At 33.3% G+C, this 14,874-nt stretch overlaps 1 protein-coding gene across 1 annotated transcript; it reads left to right on the forward strand.

The window, feature by feature from the left end:
* Positions 1 to 428: 428 nt before the first annotated feature.
* On the forward strand, positions 429 to 6,775 carry LOC134248688 (uncharacterized). Its single transcript, XM_062731090.1, has 4 exons — positions 429 to 567; positions 4,936 to 4,994; positions 5,928 to 6,062; positions 6,226 to 6,775. The coding sequence occupies exons 1-4, from the start codon at positions 479 to 481 to the stop codon at positions 6,543 to 6,545; spliced, it is 603 nt and encodes a 200-aa protein (XP_062587074.1). The 5' UTR covers positions 429 to 478; the 3' UTR covers positions 6,546 to 6,775.
* Positions 6,776 to 14,874: the final 8,099 nt, after the last annotated feature.

The following is a 14,874-nucleotide window of genomic DNA, read 5'->3' on the forward strand; positions in this document are numbered from 1 at the left end:
TTTAATAGTATTACTTAGTATATTACAGTCTGTTGGAAGAAATAAATATCAATTGATAGCCCATAATATTAATAATTTACATCATTGTTGCGAAGTAAATTTCTAAATACATGTACCCCCCCCCCTAAAAAAAGGTTTTCAATGTTTTAATTTTTTTCTACCAACTTTAAATTTATCATTGGGTTAATGTTATTGAAACTTTTTTTGTATGTGTAAGATGAATGAGGTCTAATATATTTAGTTCTTTTTATCAAATAACCATGTTTATATTTCATCCTGTATATACAGATGGAGATGTCACGTCGTTATCTCTTAATTGAGGGACTTAAATCAGAAATCTATTCACATCTACTCAAGTTTTTCCTGGTAGATTAACGGATGAAGGAAGAAAATCTACAGCATTATCATGCAAAATTATAAAGTAATTATTCAGATATACAGACAAAACTATGATGTCAGTCACATTTTTATATATTTAATGGATTATATATTGTTTACTTTAATATCATTTTTGTTGGAGGTCATATTTATTCTATCAAATTCTTCAGTTATACCGAAATGTGAGAGGTAAGTATCTGTACAGAATTTAACATAAATCGATGGATGGTATCATGCTAGAAATATTTTGCGGTCATCTTACTCATGTAACTTAAACTATATCATCTCATCTGGCATATACAGTACCATTTTGCTTACAATTTTCATTTAAGTAAGCCTTAAATTATATATTTGTGTGTATATGAGTATTTAATTTTTCATTACGATATATATTGAGAGGAAAAAGTTGAAAACAAACTGCTCAGCAACATGTTCTTGCCTTTTTATTCACATATGCAATTCAATTACTAGATTGCAAAACATTTATACTTACCGTACATCTGACCAATTTTCTTAAATTTCGGCCACATAGTAAAAAAAAAACCCCGCACATTATGTTCTCCTGCGTTTCCTGTCCCTTTCAGTATGTAGAAAATTCATACGTATGAACACATTTTATTGCGCTCAATACGCGTTGTTCCAACGCGAAATGTAATAACAGCGCAAAATGTAATTAACCTTGATTATTACATTTAGCGTCGTGATTAACGCAAAATGTAATAACACGATTTTTAGACTAGTACATTTTGCGTTACTACATTTGGCGTCGAGATCAACGCAAAATGTAACTAGTGCTAATTGTAACGGGAACCGTTACAGATGTTCCCCAAACGCTCCCCAACTCCCTTCTCGTGCCAGATTCCTGTAAGTTTCATTAAAATAGGCAGAATCTATGCATTTAAGACTTAAACAACATCGCATGAGCGTAATGACCATGTCATCTTGTCTACACTATTTTACTCATTGCACGTGCACGCACGTGCATGATGACCATACCTTCTTGTAGGAGTCTATTATGCCTGTCTATGTTCTTAATCCCATCTTGTTTGGTTGAAAAACAAGGGAGTTATAGCCATTTAAAGTTTAAGCCAATCAGATTGCAGCGCACGTGCATGCGCGTGTTTTCATGACAATTATTATATATCATATTGTAGGACATCTTAAAGTATGCCTATGATTTAAATTTCATGCTATTTCGTCAAAAAACAGAAAAGATATTGAGATTTTTGTTTCAGCCAATCAGAGCAAAGCGCACGTGCACGCAGGTGCATGTATGTGAATGTTGACCATACCATCTTGTAGGAGTCTTTTATGTCTATCTATGTTCTAAATCCCATCATGTTTGGTTGGAAACAAAGGGAGTTATAGTCATTTAAAGTTTCAGGCAATCAGATCGCAGCGCACGTGCATGCACATGATTTCACGAAAATTTTTATATATCATATTGTAGGGTATCCTAATGTATGACTATGTTCTAAATTTCAAAGCATTTCATCGAAAAACCAAAAAGATATTGAGGTTTTTGTTTCAGCCAATCAGAGCAAAGCGCACGTGCATGCGCGTGAGTTCATGCAAATTTGACCATATCGTCATATCTATACATCTTATATATCCTTATATAATGAGTTTCAAAATATTTCATCAAAAAATATAGAAGTTACACCCATATTAAATATATCAGTCAATTTACTCATTTCACGCGCATGCACGTGCATGCGTATGCGCGCAAAATGACCTTCGTTCCGCACACCTACACTACACACCTATTAACCCTAAAAAGGTTTTAGCTCAGTTGGGTGAACAGTTTCTGAGAACACTCGCGGACAAAAAAAGTACCGGAGAAGAAATAAGAAAAAAAATAATAATAATAATAACTAGGGCTAATTGTAACGGGGACCGTTACAGATGTTCCCCAAACGCTCCCCAACTCCCTTTTGGTGCCATATCCCCTGTAAGCTTCATTAAATAAGACAAACTCTATGCATTTGAGATTTTAACAACATTTACCCAGAAGTGTACCAAGTTCATTCAAATTTTAGCATTGCACGCGTGCGCGTGTGAATGCATGTGCGTAATGACCATATCATATTGTCTACACAATCTATATATTTTAATAAACTAAATATTAACGTATTTAATCCAAAAGTATTAAAAAATACGCTCATTCAAGTGTATTTTGGATTTTACTCATTTCACGTGCACGCACGTGCACACATGAGCATGGTGACCATACCTTCTTGTAGAAGTCCATTACATCTATCTATGTTCTAAATCCCACCTCGTTTGGTTGAAAACCAAGGGAGTTATAGCTGTTTAAAGTTTCAGCCAATGAGACTGCAGCACACGTACACGCACGTGTATGCATGTGCATGGTGACTATACCTTCTTGTAGAGGTTCATTATACTTATCTATGATCCAAATCCCATCCTGTTTGGTTGAAAATCAAGGGAGTTATAGCTATTTAAAGTTTAAGCCAATCAGATTGCAGCGCACGTGCATGCACGTGTTTTCATGATAATTGCTATATATCTTGTTGTAGGATATTATAATGTATGGCTATGTTCAAAATTTCAAAGGATTTCGTCAAAAAACAAGAAAGATATTGAGACTTGAGTTTCAGCCAATCAGAGCGAAGCGCACGTGCATGCGCGTGAGATCTTGCTATTTTGACCATGTCATATTGTCTATGCTACTAATATATCCTTATATTATGAGTTTCAAAGCATTTCATCAAAAATGTGAAAAGTTACGCCTATATCAATTAAATCGGTCATTTCACGTGTTGCACGTGCACGCTCTTGCAAGCACGTGCGCGCAAAATGACCTTCGTTCCGCAAATCTACATAACATGCCTACTTACCCTAAAAAGGTTTTACCTAAGTCGGATGAGTAGTTTACAAGATCACTCCCGGACAAAAAAGTACCCAGGAAGAAGAAAAATAATAATAATAATAAGAAACAGAGTAAAAACAATATGTTCCCCAACTTCGTTTGGGGAACATAATAAGAAACAGAGTAAAAACAATATGTTCCCAAACTCCGTTTGGGGAACATAATAACGTGCTTTTCGTTGTTACGTTTTGCGTTATTTTATTTTTGCACTGAAGACATCGCAAAATGTAATAAAACAATATGTAATAAAACAAAATATAATTTTTTTTTGACTGTGTTTAACAAAAACATTCATGAAAGTGATTCAGTTTTATACATGTAACCAACATAGGAAACACGCTGTAGAAATATTTAGAACTAAAATAATGAGACCAATGTTAGGGTTTTTACGGACATAAATACATCTAAATGTATCGTTTTTCTGACTCTGATTTCAGTTATATTGAATACACTGAACTTAATTATGCAGAACTAATTTAACTTTGATTGGCATATTTTTGATAGTCTTATTAAATTTCTAAACAATAACACATATTTTATTACCAAAGATTGACCATGGGTTAATTAAAAGCTCTTGATAAAGGTATGCATATTCAACATGAATAAAGAACTACGAACGATAGTATTGTTCTCCCGCTTACCTCTATGTCAATTCTCAAAAGTTAACATATTCGAATGAATTTCAAAATTTTTATAGATATTTATATGAATTTTCATAAAACGTTACTTATTTAGGATATCAAAGAGAGATAACTTTATAATTTTGGTTAAACTTGTGTTTTTCACTATAGAAATCAACAGAAAACGGAAAATATTTTTAAAACATCCCCCCCCCCCGTGAAACAAAAAATCCTTTTTACAGATAATATAGACTGTCATTTTACAATTTTATCCCAAAGCTTTTTGTGTTTCACGGGGGGGGGGGGGGGGCAAATGTTTATAGACAAAAAACGAAAAAAAAAATCTGATTTTTCACCAATTTTAAAGCTATTTACAACTAAATAATTGTACTTTGTTAATTTAGATATGTTTTTTTTATTTGCGTAAAACATAAGAAAAGATATGAGATACATTTTACCATATCTAAGACTATTTCAAGATATGGCGATTCTTGAAAGTTCGATTTCACCAGAAAATATAGTCTACCACCTTTTTTTCAAGAGCTGAAATTAATGATAATTTACTATCTAGCGCTGGAACTAAAATGATTACTCAGTTACCATATAACTGTTCTTTGTATTAAACAAAGATTTAATGGCCAAATTGCCATTAATATTGAATTTAATGGGTGCAAAATGTAGGCGAGAATCAAGAGTTAGAGTTCGTAGTTCTTGGTTAACAAATCAGAAGTGTATGTGTATGTCCACGTCAAGCAAGGAGGGGTAGGGTGGGATGTTTACTTCGTATATTTATTATTACATTATTGTGGACATGCAGAAACAATCTATTTCATTAAAGGAGGGAAAGAAAGAGAGAAATAGAATTTTGTTTTTGTTTGTCTGCAATGCTGGAGATTTGCATGGAACAGTATAGTATCAATCTTGTCAATAAAGCAACAAACCTCTTTCCCGCTATACATTTCTGCCAAATATCGTACACGCCAAATATAATAAATTTACAGTATTCAAATTTTAATTCCATTTGTATAAAATTCATTCACACAGAGGTTTCAAAGGTTGCTGTCCAGACTACTCGTGGGATAACGAAAGTCAAGATTGTAAAAGTAAGTGAATGAGAGAATCTGTTGTGCATTCGAATCAGGTAGTAGAAATGTTGACGTACATGTAGATGTACATGTAGATAAAATTGTCATTTTAAGTTTATTATGACAAGGGGCACACGGCTGGTGTGACCGGTTAGCAGGAGATGTTTACTCCTCCATGGTACCTGTTACCACCTTTGATGTTTTGCAGATGTTTCCTCTGCTCCTGTTTTGTGTTGTTTTACTGACTTTTGGGGTTGAATACTCTACGATTCCTCCATATATTACACTTCTTATTACATGAAATGTATGAAAATTACTTTGGCATGCTAAAAGAACAAAATATTATGGCAGCACTGTTCAAGCTATGAAAAGTTACCCCAACCCTTTCTCTCAAGTGCATGTCATTTATTGTTCAATATAGTATCCATGGGTTATAGTATTAAAGGGAATATCCAAATTACATAATTAAAATATATATATGCGTAACAGAATATGCGACGATCACTTCGAACGCAGTCGAACAAAGTTAGCAGCTTTTTATAGGCACCATTTTAATATGTTTTATGTATCACATATGCATGTACAGATTGACTTAGATTAAAAATAAAACTATGATGGTGGAGTGAATGACGATTTCTTATTACACTGTATCTACCAACTTAACAGTATATAAATGTAAAGTTGCCTACATAGATTAAATTTTAATTATAGTTCCAAACATTATGAATGGAGGTTGCGTTTTACAAGTCTTTTTTTTTTGCACAGTTTAAAAGTTATTTGGATAAAAGTTTTTGAAAGTGCATTTTCATCCAAACCTTTGTGACTGTGTATTTTTAATTTGACATAACATTTGACACATTAGTTGTTTTCTCGTTGCTTAATATGTTTTTAAATTTCCTATTGTAGAATTGATTTGTTTTCAAAACTAATCAAGAATTAATATTATTGTAGAATGCTTACCAGGATATGGAGGAATAAACTGTACAAAATGTCCATTTCCTTTCTATGGAGATAAGTGTCAAGGACACTGTCAATGTTCGATGGAATTGTGTCACTTTTCTCGAGGTTGTTCAGTTCCATCAACAGGTTGATTGATTTCATTTCTTTTACAAATTCGTAGAAAATATCATTCAGTACAGATCAACAACCAATTGTTCCTATGAACATCCTTAATTTTACGTACCACAATCAAAACTAAGAAATCAGAATTATTGAAAATATTGCTTTTACAGTATTTCTTTATTCATAGAAATGGAAGACCATTCTACAGTCATTAGTACAGTAATGGAAAAGGACACCATCTGGACGACGGGGTCATCCCCATACATGTACACAAATTTTACAAGCAGAGTTCCAACAAAGAAGCCTTCCAGTATCAACAGAATCATCCTTATTTCTATAGTAGTGATTGGTTTTGTGGACGTACTTATGATTTTAACTAACGTTGTTGTATGCATGTATGATCGGAAATATAAAACTTATTCTCGGGATCTGAGAGACACAACTGTCAATTTTCCCGATAACGACACGATGTATGAAAACGTTCAAATTATATTCCCTCCTGTCTGAGTGTATATCGGACACATCGCCGTCTTTATAACTATCAAATGAAACTTAACATGTCATTGGAGTTGCAGTAATCAAGAATTTCAGATATCGCAATAACCACATTGTGCCACAGTCATGATCGAGTGAGGACATACATGGATCAGTCAGGGAAATATATAATGAAATTGAAACAAATGAACTGAATTTTTAAAAGATCTTTCACGTTTATTAAAAAAGTCGGTTATCTAAAATTTTGTGTTGATGAATTTAAGAGAAATAATTTTAAACTGATTTCTTTTTTCGTACAAAAGGTTCTCATTACTGTAAACCAACTTTTATCTGCAACGAATTTATGTCGCGATTTACCAGGCGAAAATTAGTCCTTGACAATTAATTTTTTCGATCAAGTCTAGTTTGGATCAGTTGTTAAGTGACACAGAGACCCTAAGGACCTGTTCGCGGCGATAAATATTCGCGATGACGAGGCTCTCGTGAAAATTTCTTGCATACAAATAGATTTGGTTTACAGAATCTCGTCATACATACGTATCATCATAGAAGATCTTAAATGCAGCATTAAAAATCATGCCTAAACATATATATACATGAATAAAATCCAAATGTAAATAATAAAACTCGATCAAACTTAAATCTAAAGCACTTTCGCCCCATGCGGGCTCATCAGTAGATAATGATCGGAAATTCAGTAAATTCAGTAAATCTACTGATGAGCCCGCATGGGGCGAAAGTGTTTTAGATTAAAGTTTGAGTTTTTCATTAAAATTTGTATTTTATTTTATCCCTGTACCAATGAAAAATATTTTTTTTTGAATATACTTGAATATATCGACATCTTTTAAATCCTTATACTGTATTTTGAGGTATGACTTTTTAAATTTTGGATTGAAAACTGGTTCATGCTTCCTGGGGATATAATCCGATTTTTCCGTATTAATAGGGTTAATTGAAATGAGGAACTTTAAACGATCGACGCAAAGAACATAACATGGATGTATACACAACACATGTTGAATTAAGTGACGTTTTGTGATCATTTTTAGACTTTCTCTTACCATTGATTTTCAGATTAGATCGACTTTCTCGATATAAACTAATGTTTTTAATATGCGTGTTCTGAAGGATAAGGTGTATGAATAACTAAGAGTTGGGATAAACAATACACAGCTAGGATAAGGCTGCCCGTAAAATATCTAATAGAATATGACGTCAGGTAACTGCATACCTGAGCTGACATAACGGGGAAAGTGTCATAATTTGTTCATGGCATGTAGATTTATTTGGGAACTTGCTGTTTAATTCAAGTGTTAGGATTGTTTTTAAGCTCAAGTGTGCTGTTATGATTTTGAACATTTGAAATTTTTATATCCACATTCCTTTTGCTTATTCGATATGCACACATTCAGACTAAAGCAGTATTTATTTGTGAAACGCTCCCCTTCGACGTCAAGTTACTAGTACGTCCACGTCCACGACAGAATTAGAATTTATGAATCGTGTTTATATTGGAATGGCACAAGTGATAAACAAGGACAAATTGAAGATATTCTGTGTGAATCCACAAGAAAAAAGTACGTATTCTAACTGAATTTGGCTGGGGGACTGTGTGTAGTTTATCCATTTTTTTTTTTATAAATCACGAAAAAGAGACCCTTCTTATGCAGGTAAATTTAATTTCTCCTAAAATATTTTCTAAACGAGTAAAAATTAAACCTACCCCCAGTACTTTCTATGTACAAGAGATCACGATGAATTGATAAATTAAATGTAACAAACTTTGCACAATATTTTTGTTTTGAAACAATTGTTGCAAACAATCAGAGACAGTTTTGATATTAGAAACAAGCTTACAGTAGTATAATATATTGCAATACATGTATATGGCTAACAACACATTTCTGTATATAAATATGTGCCTTAGTGCCAATAAAGAATCTCCGTCACGTGATCAACACAGTCATGTGACAATACATAAATGCTTTAGAATAAAACCTGATTAAACTATTATCTCAAGTTGTCTGCAATTTCAAACAAGGAATACATATTAAAATTAAAATCTACTTCAGAATAAAATGTATATTTTCAAGGCATTTTAAGTCTTCGGACAGCATTATCATAACTGCGTATCTATTTCATAACGTTAAAACTTCTAAATTCTCCCATACACTCAACTAGACAATTGGTTTTTAATCGTTTCTGAAATGCCAATAACACATTGCTTGCCGTGTTTGACAAGCTTTTCGAAAATTCATCATCAAAAAAGGTAATTACGGTTTATGTCTATAAAAGAATGTTATCGTGTTCAATTATGCAGGAAAACCGTCATTTGACGAACGTTATTACATGACTGTATATAACGAAATTCAATAATATAAGCTTTTATGGTGATATCGTTAAACTTATTTAACGACAAAAAGGTACGTACATGTACTTCTATACATAGTCTCCTAAACGAGTGCAATTATAAGACCTTCAATCCGAGCCCTTCAACTTTCAACAAACAAATGTAAACTTAATACAACTGACATCATGTAAATTTGTGTTTTCAAAAAGAAAATATAATAATGAAAAGCCAGTAAAGCAAATTTGCACTATAAAAAGCTATTCAAAAGATAATGAGCCCATACAAGGAATAAAAATATCATTAAGCCTTAGGCTATTTTTTAAATTCTTTAATTAACTTGCAAAACTCGAAGATTTTTTAACTTTAAATAATCTATTTTTTTCAAGCATCGTATAAAAAAAAAATAGTACTGTTTCTCAGATTTGCTGATAATATCACTATGTTTTAAACCAAAATCAAACCACTGACATTCTGCAAATTATAATCCAAAGTCCATAATATCCTAAACTTTAACTAATAGGTGGTCGCTGATTGCTCGTTTGAAAAGGGTCAAATAAGTTTCTTTTTGTTAGCTCAGTCTTTCCAAGAGGAAAACGTAGAACACCCGCTTGGTATCCCTTTCGTCTTGCAAATATTTCTGAATGAGAGGTAAAGCATGCACAATCAATCTTCATGCATATAATTTTCTTAATGATGTTTTGATGCGTCGCTAGCTATAAGATGAACAGGTGTCCGACAACAGATTGCAATCTGTAGAGCTGGTAATAATCCACTTGTATAGACCTAGATAAAAGGGTCAATACACACTACAATATATCAATAGGGTAACAAAAAAGGAATAGGTTTGAGACATTTTTTTTTTAAATTATTTTCATTTTCTGCAAAATTAATACCATTCAATAGCAGACATATTGGAACCTTGTTGAGGAATGAAATATAAATATTTTGAACAGAAATCAATCTCAGATGACCAATGGAACATTACAAATTCGAAGCAGTCAGCAACACGGACCTCTAAAAGTCAAGTTGGGATAAGGTACAATGCTGGAGTAAGCACCAAAAGCACGTCATCTTGAAAAGAATTATAGGATCATGTGAGAAAAGGACATCAGTCCCAGTACATCTGTAATATGTCTTTTTGAAAGGCGACTGAATGAACTTGCTGCAATTCTGGCGAAGTTCCCTACAACTTTTTCCATAATATGATGTTGATTTCATATTTCAGGCCCATCATTGTCCCCCGCTTGAAAAGTGGGGGATATTAATTTGGGTTTGTCCGTCCGTCCGTCTGTCCGTCCGTCCGTCCGTCTTTCTGTCTGTCTGTACCGCTTTCGTTTCCACACGATATCTCGAGAACCCATTGAGCTTTTGCAATGAAATTTAGCATAGCAACTCCCTATGGACTAAAGAAGACCCCTATTGATTTTGAGGTCAAAAGGTCAAAGGTCAAGGTCATAAATAAGCAAATTCTGTCTGTTATAACACTTTCGTTTCCACACGATATCTCTAGAACCATTTGAGGTATTGCAATGAAATTTTACATAACAACTCCCTGTGGCCTAAGGAAGACCCCTATTGATTTTGAGGTCAAAAGGTCAAAGTTCAAGGTCGTAAATTTATACATTCTGTCTGTGTGTAACACTATCATTTCCGGGCGATATTTCAAGAAGATTTTGAGCTTATGCAATGTAATTTTATACCAAAACTCCCTAGGACCTCTCTCACCCCTCTCAAAGTGTCCCGCCCCGTTTGTTTTATTAGTATTTATAGTATTACATGTCGCTATTTTTAGCACAGGGGCATGCGGAGAGTTATTGCGTATAAAACAGGTTCTCGGCGGACTTTATGTTCTTATTACATCTACTAGAACTGTTTAATAAAGGCTAAATAAATAAAACACCATGGATTGTGTAAAATTTTGACAATATCGAGCATGAATATATACATGTATGTGACTTAACTTCTGCATATACTTGACGACAATTAAAGCGCATCCGTGGTCTGGTGGTATGTCTCCCGCTTTACAAGTGAGAGGTCCCGGGATCGAATCTCGGACTATCCTTTTTTTTTTTTTTTTTCTTTTTTTTTTTAAATGATAGTATCCAGCATGTGAAAAGAAAAATTTATGAGGTTATAAAATCACTATTACAGTGTGATTAATATTCCATATAAAAAGAATCTTCTATACACATAATAAAGAATAAGCAATCAAATCTTTATACGCATATTGACTTACATGTATTTTATTTGCATCAGTATACATTTATACATTTAATAATTCTACAATTTCAGTCAGGGGGATCCGACTTTTTCCCTAAGCGGGGGACACGAATTCTCTGAATTAGCTTGATTTTCATGTTTTTCCTATGACAACAATTTTTTTTATCTACACAGTTTTAGACAATTTCGAAATTTGTTACTTGAAAAATTAAATCATATAAATTGGAAAATTTTTTTATAAAAGCAAACTAGAAGGTTCCAAGGAACGCATGTGTTGCCTACTTTCTCCATGTAGCTTCATCGCGCGAGGTGACAGACCAATAAATCAAACATCAATCAATATACCTAATTTATTCTACCTTTTTGATACCCTCTCTCCAATGTCAATCGTGATCGAATGTAATAAGGATACTAGAGGTCAGATTCTGCAATATTTTGCCTAAGATGTGTGATACTCTTTATTTAAGTTCCCTTTTTCTGACACCAATCTTGTTAACTGCTTTTTAGCTAGCATTCAAGATGTAAATCAATCTATGGGTGTTCATCTTCTTATTTACTATTTGTATGATCATGATATTTTGCCCGCAAAGAAAAAAAATGACATCCGTGAATAGTTTAGAAAAGAACATTTATTAGACTGCAGCAGAATCTGACAATCAATCAAATGAAGAATGACTCAGATGAATAATTAAATTGAAAATATATGAAATAGCTAATTATCATAGTACGTGTTTCCAACAATCCTCCAAAAAGATTTCCGTCTGTCTTTCCTGCATGCGTATTACCATACGACAATCCTCGGCCGACTCTGCTACGCCTCTTGAAAGGTACGAGCTATACGAGTAACTCGATCCTTGAAGCACATTATCCGTCCACAAATTAATTAAGTGTAAAATACCGATCACAATATGTAATTTCATAGTGTTTATGTACAAGTTTGGAACTGGTTCTCATAGAGTTTCAAATTACAATTTGATGAGCTTATAAACTTGTATAAATCTTAAATTATTAAAATTCCATCTCTCAAAATTAGAAATAAAAGTCATATGTAGAATAAAACTTCTCATATATATATTTTTTTGCAAAGAAGTTCAAAGGTTAAAATCATGTAATTTGAAATGCTTGCATTTTTCATAGTGTATTACATGTATCATGACAAACAGTGCACAAGCTAAAGAACATAGTCTTACTTCTTAAATGTCAATAAAGTGCCCCGCCACAGCATGATACGCCCGTCAAATATTGTTCAATAATCATCACAAATTGGTAATTAGAGTGCAAGAAAATCAGGTAACTTTGATTACCAAGTTCAAGATTACAAGATTGATCTAATTTCCATAAATTTCTTATCATATTTATTGTACATACATGTCTAAGAGTGTAGGCAATAATTATAAGAAATAATACCCCGTACGAAACAGTCCGGGCGGCCTAGACACGGCACAGGCACTGATTCCGTCTCCAGAAACCCGACGGGTGCTTTAGCATTCCGTGCTCCTATGTAAATTATGTATGGAAAACCGTGCCTAAATGTGGTCGAGGCACGGACACGGCACGGGATATTGACCGAAATATTTAAACCAAATCACACGGTTTTTCAAAACCCGTGTCAGAAAGCCGTGCTAGTTTCCATATATGGACTCACGGATTCTGTCAACCCGTGTCTGAAACCCGTGTCCTTGTCCATATATGGAGACACGGTTTTTTGGAAACCCGTGTCAAAAAAGCCGTGCCATATACCATATAAGGAGTCACGGGATCTGTGCATTTGTCTAGATCTAGGTCATGGCCTTCAGAGAATCTCCTGATGCCAAAATGGTGACCGAAACCAAACTAACTTCATATTGCTTTACATTAATGCTTAGTTTTAGAATTTTAAAAGCTAAAAATCTTATATGAATGTGTCCATTTACTTTCTGTGAACAAGATTAATTTTATCAGTTACAATCCATGCTAGTTTTTAATTAAGATTTTATTGATAATGTACAATATTCAATTGTAATTTAATCTAGTAGCTAAGTTTGCACAATCTGAAAAAGAATTTAGTTTAAACAAAACTTTCACTAGCACAGTGATGTCACATAAAATATATACTATATATAAAGGATTAGTGAAAGCCCAACTAAAGTCATTCAAGTAAACCTAAACTATTTCATCATGTTCATTGTCAACATTGCAATACAGGAAGATCATAGAAATTGAAAAATTGACTTATTTATTCTAGATTACACTTACTGCATTTACTAGTAGTTCAAAAGTGAAGAAATTATCCCAGACTGACATAAATACAATTCCAACTGACATCTATTAGTTTAATATCCTTTAACTAGGGCAAAAACACACATTCTTAGCTCATGACCATGAATCCCTCCAATTTGATATTCAAATAAAGGAAGTTATGATTGAGCATGCTCAGTAAAAAGCCGTGAGATATAAATAAATAGTTTGAAGCAAAACCCGTCTGAATTAAAAACTGTCTCCCTGCGACACGGATTCCGTGCCTCCGCACGGGTTTCTGTGAGCGAGGATTACTCACTTTTAGAACATGGAAGCCGTGTCCGTGTCTTGGACATGCAGAACCCGTGCAACTTTTTAAAAACCCGTGCGGATTCCATGTCTTAGCCGTGCCCATGCCGTGCCTATTCCGCCTCGAACTTTCGTATGGGACATCACATAATTCTAAACTGGCTGAGTTAGAGCTTAACAAATATCCATCTGCTGCTTTTTTTATTGCATATTTTATGATTGACTAAAAATGCTACAGTTTAAAAAACATCAAACAGAAATTATTCTTTAGACTATAAAATTTGATAAGACATGGCACTCTGCAATTTATTGCAAATATATAAAAACTGAAAATAATGTATTTTTTTTTCCAATGTAAATATGTATAATTAGTTTTTATTATATCACACAATATTAATTTAGTTTTAATCAAATAATGTATTTTAAAATATCAATTTGTTTTAATTACATTACACCAAATAACTAATTGAAAGATCTGAACTAGCCATCAAGAATTCTTAATAATTAACACATTCAACTATGAGGCCATTTCTTTTTGCCCAACTCCCAAGAGACAACAGCTGCATGGTCAGAGATGGTCTTCCATTTAGCTCTTGACAATAAACTCATTAATTTCTCTCTAATTTGACATGCACATTTCTGCTATCAAAATTCTTCTTGACCAGTGCTTGTTAATTATTCCCATGAGACAAACTGCATTCCTCTCATAACATTAACATTTCTTACAGATTGCTATAAAGTATATGATGAAAAAATAAGTTTTTTACTTGATTTTACATTTTTTAACAAGGATACAACTATAATTTTTTTCATTTTTTAGGATTATGAAATTGAAAATTTAAAAGAATTAGTTTTTTTTCAAAAATTTCACTTAAATTAAAGTCAAAGTGACCTTGAAATAGGCCGCGACACACCGTCTACCTAAGATGTATATTTTTGCCAAGTTTGACAGCTCTAGGTCTAATAGTTTTCTTGTTATGAGCCGGTCAGGATTTTTTCCTTATTTAGCCATAGCATCTTTATTAAAGGTCAGAGTGGCCTACTTTTTATGCGCGACACACCGTCTATCCAAGAAGTACCAGTTGACAAAGTTTGATAATCCTATAGGCCTAATAGTATTGAAGTTATGAGCCGGTGTAACGTTGAATATTGACCCGAGTTGAAAATTGACCCGGGGGTCATTTTTCAACGTTGAATATTGAACCGGGGTCATTTTTCAACGTTGAATATTGAGACCAAAAG

Source organism: Saccostrea cucullata, unplaced genomic scaffold (assembly GCF_032062105.1).
Source record: "Saccostrea cucullata isolate Sc308-1 unplaced genomic scaffold, CSIRO_AGI_Scuc_v1 ctg164, whole genome shotgun sequence".
NCBI lineage: Eukaryota > Metazoa > Mollusca > Bivalvia > Ostreida > Ostreidae > Saccostrea > Saccostrea cuccullata.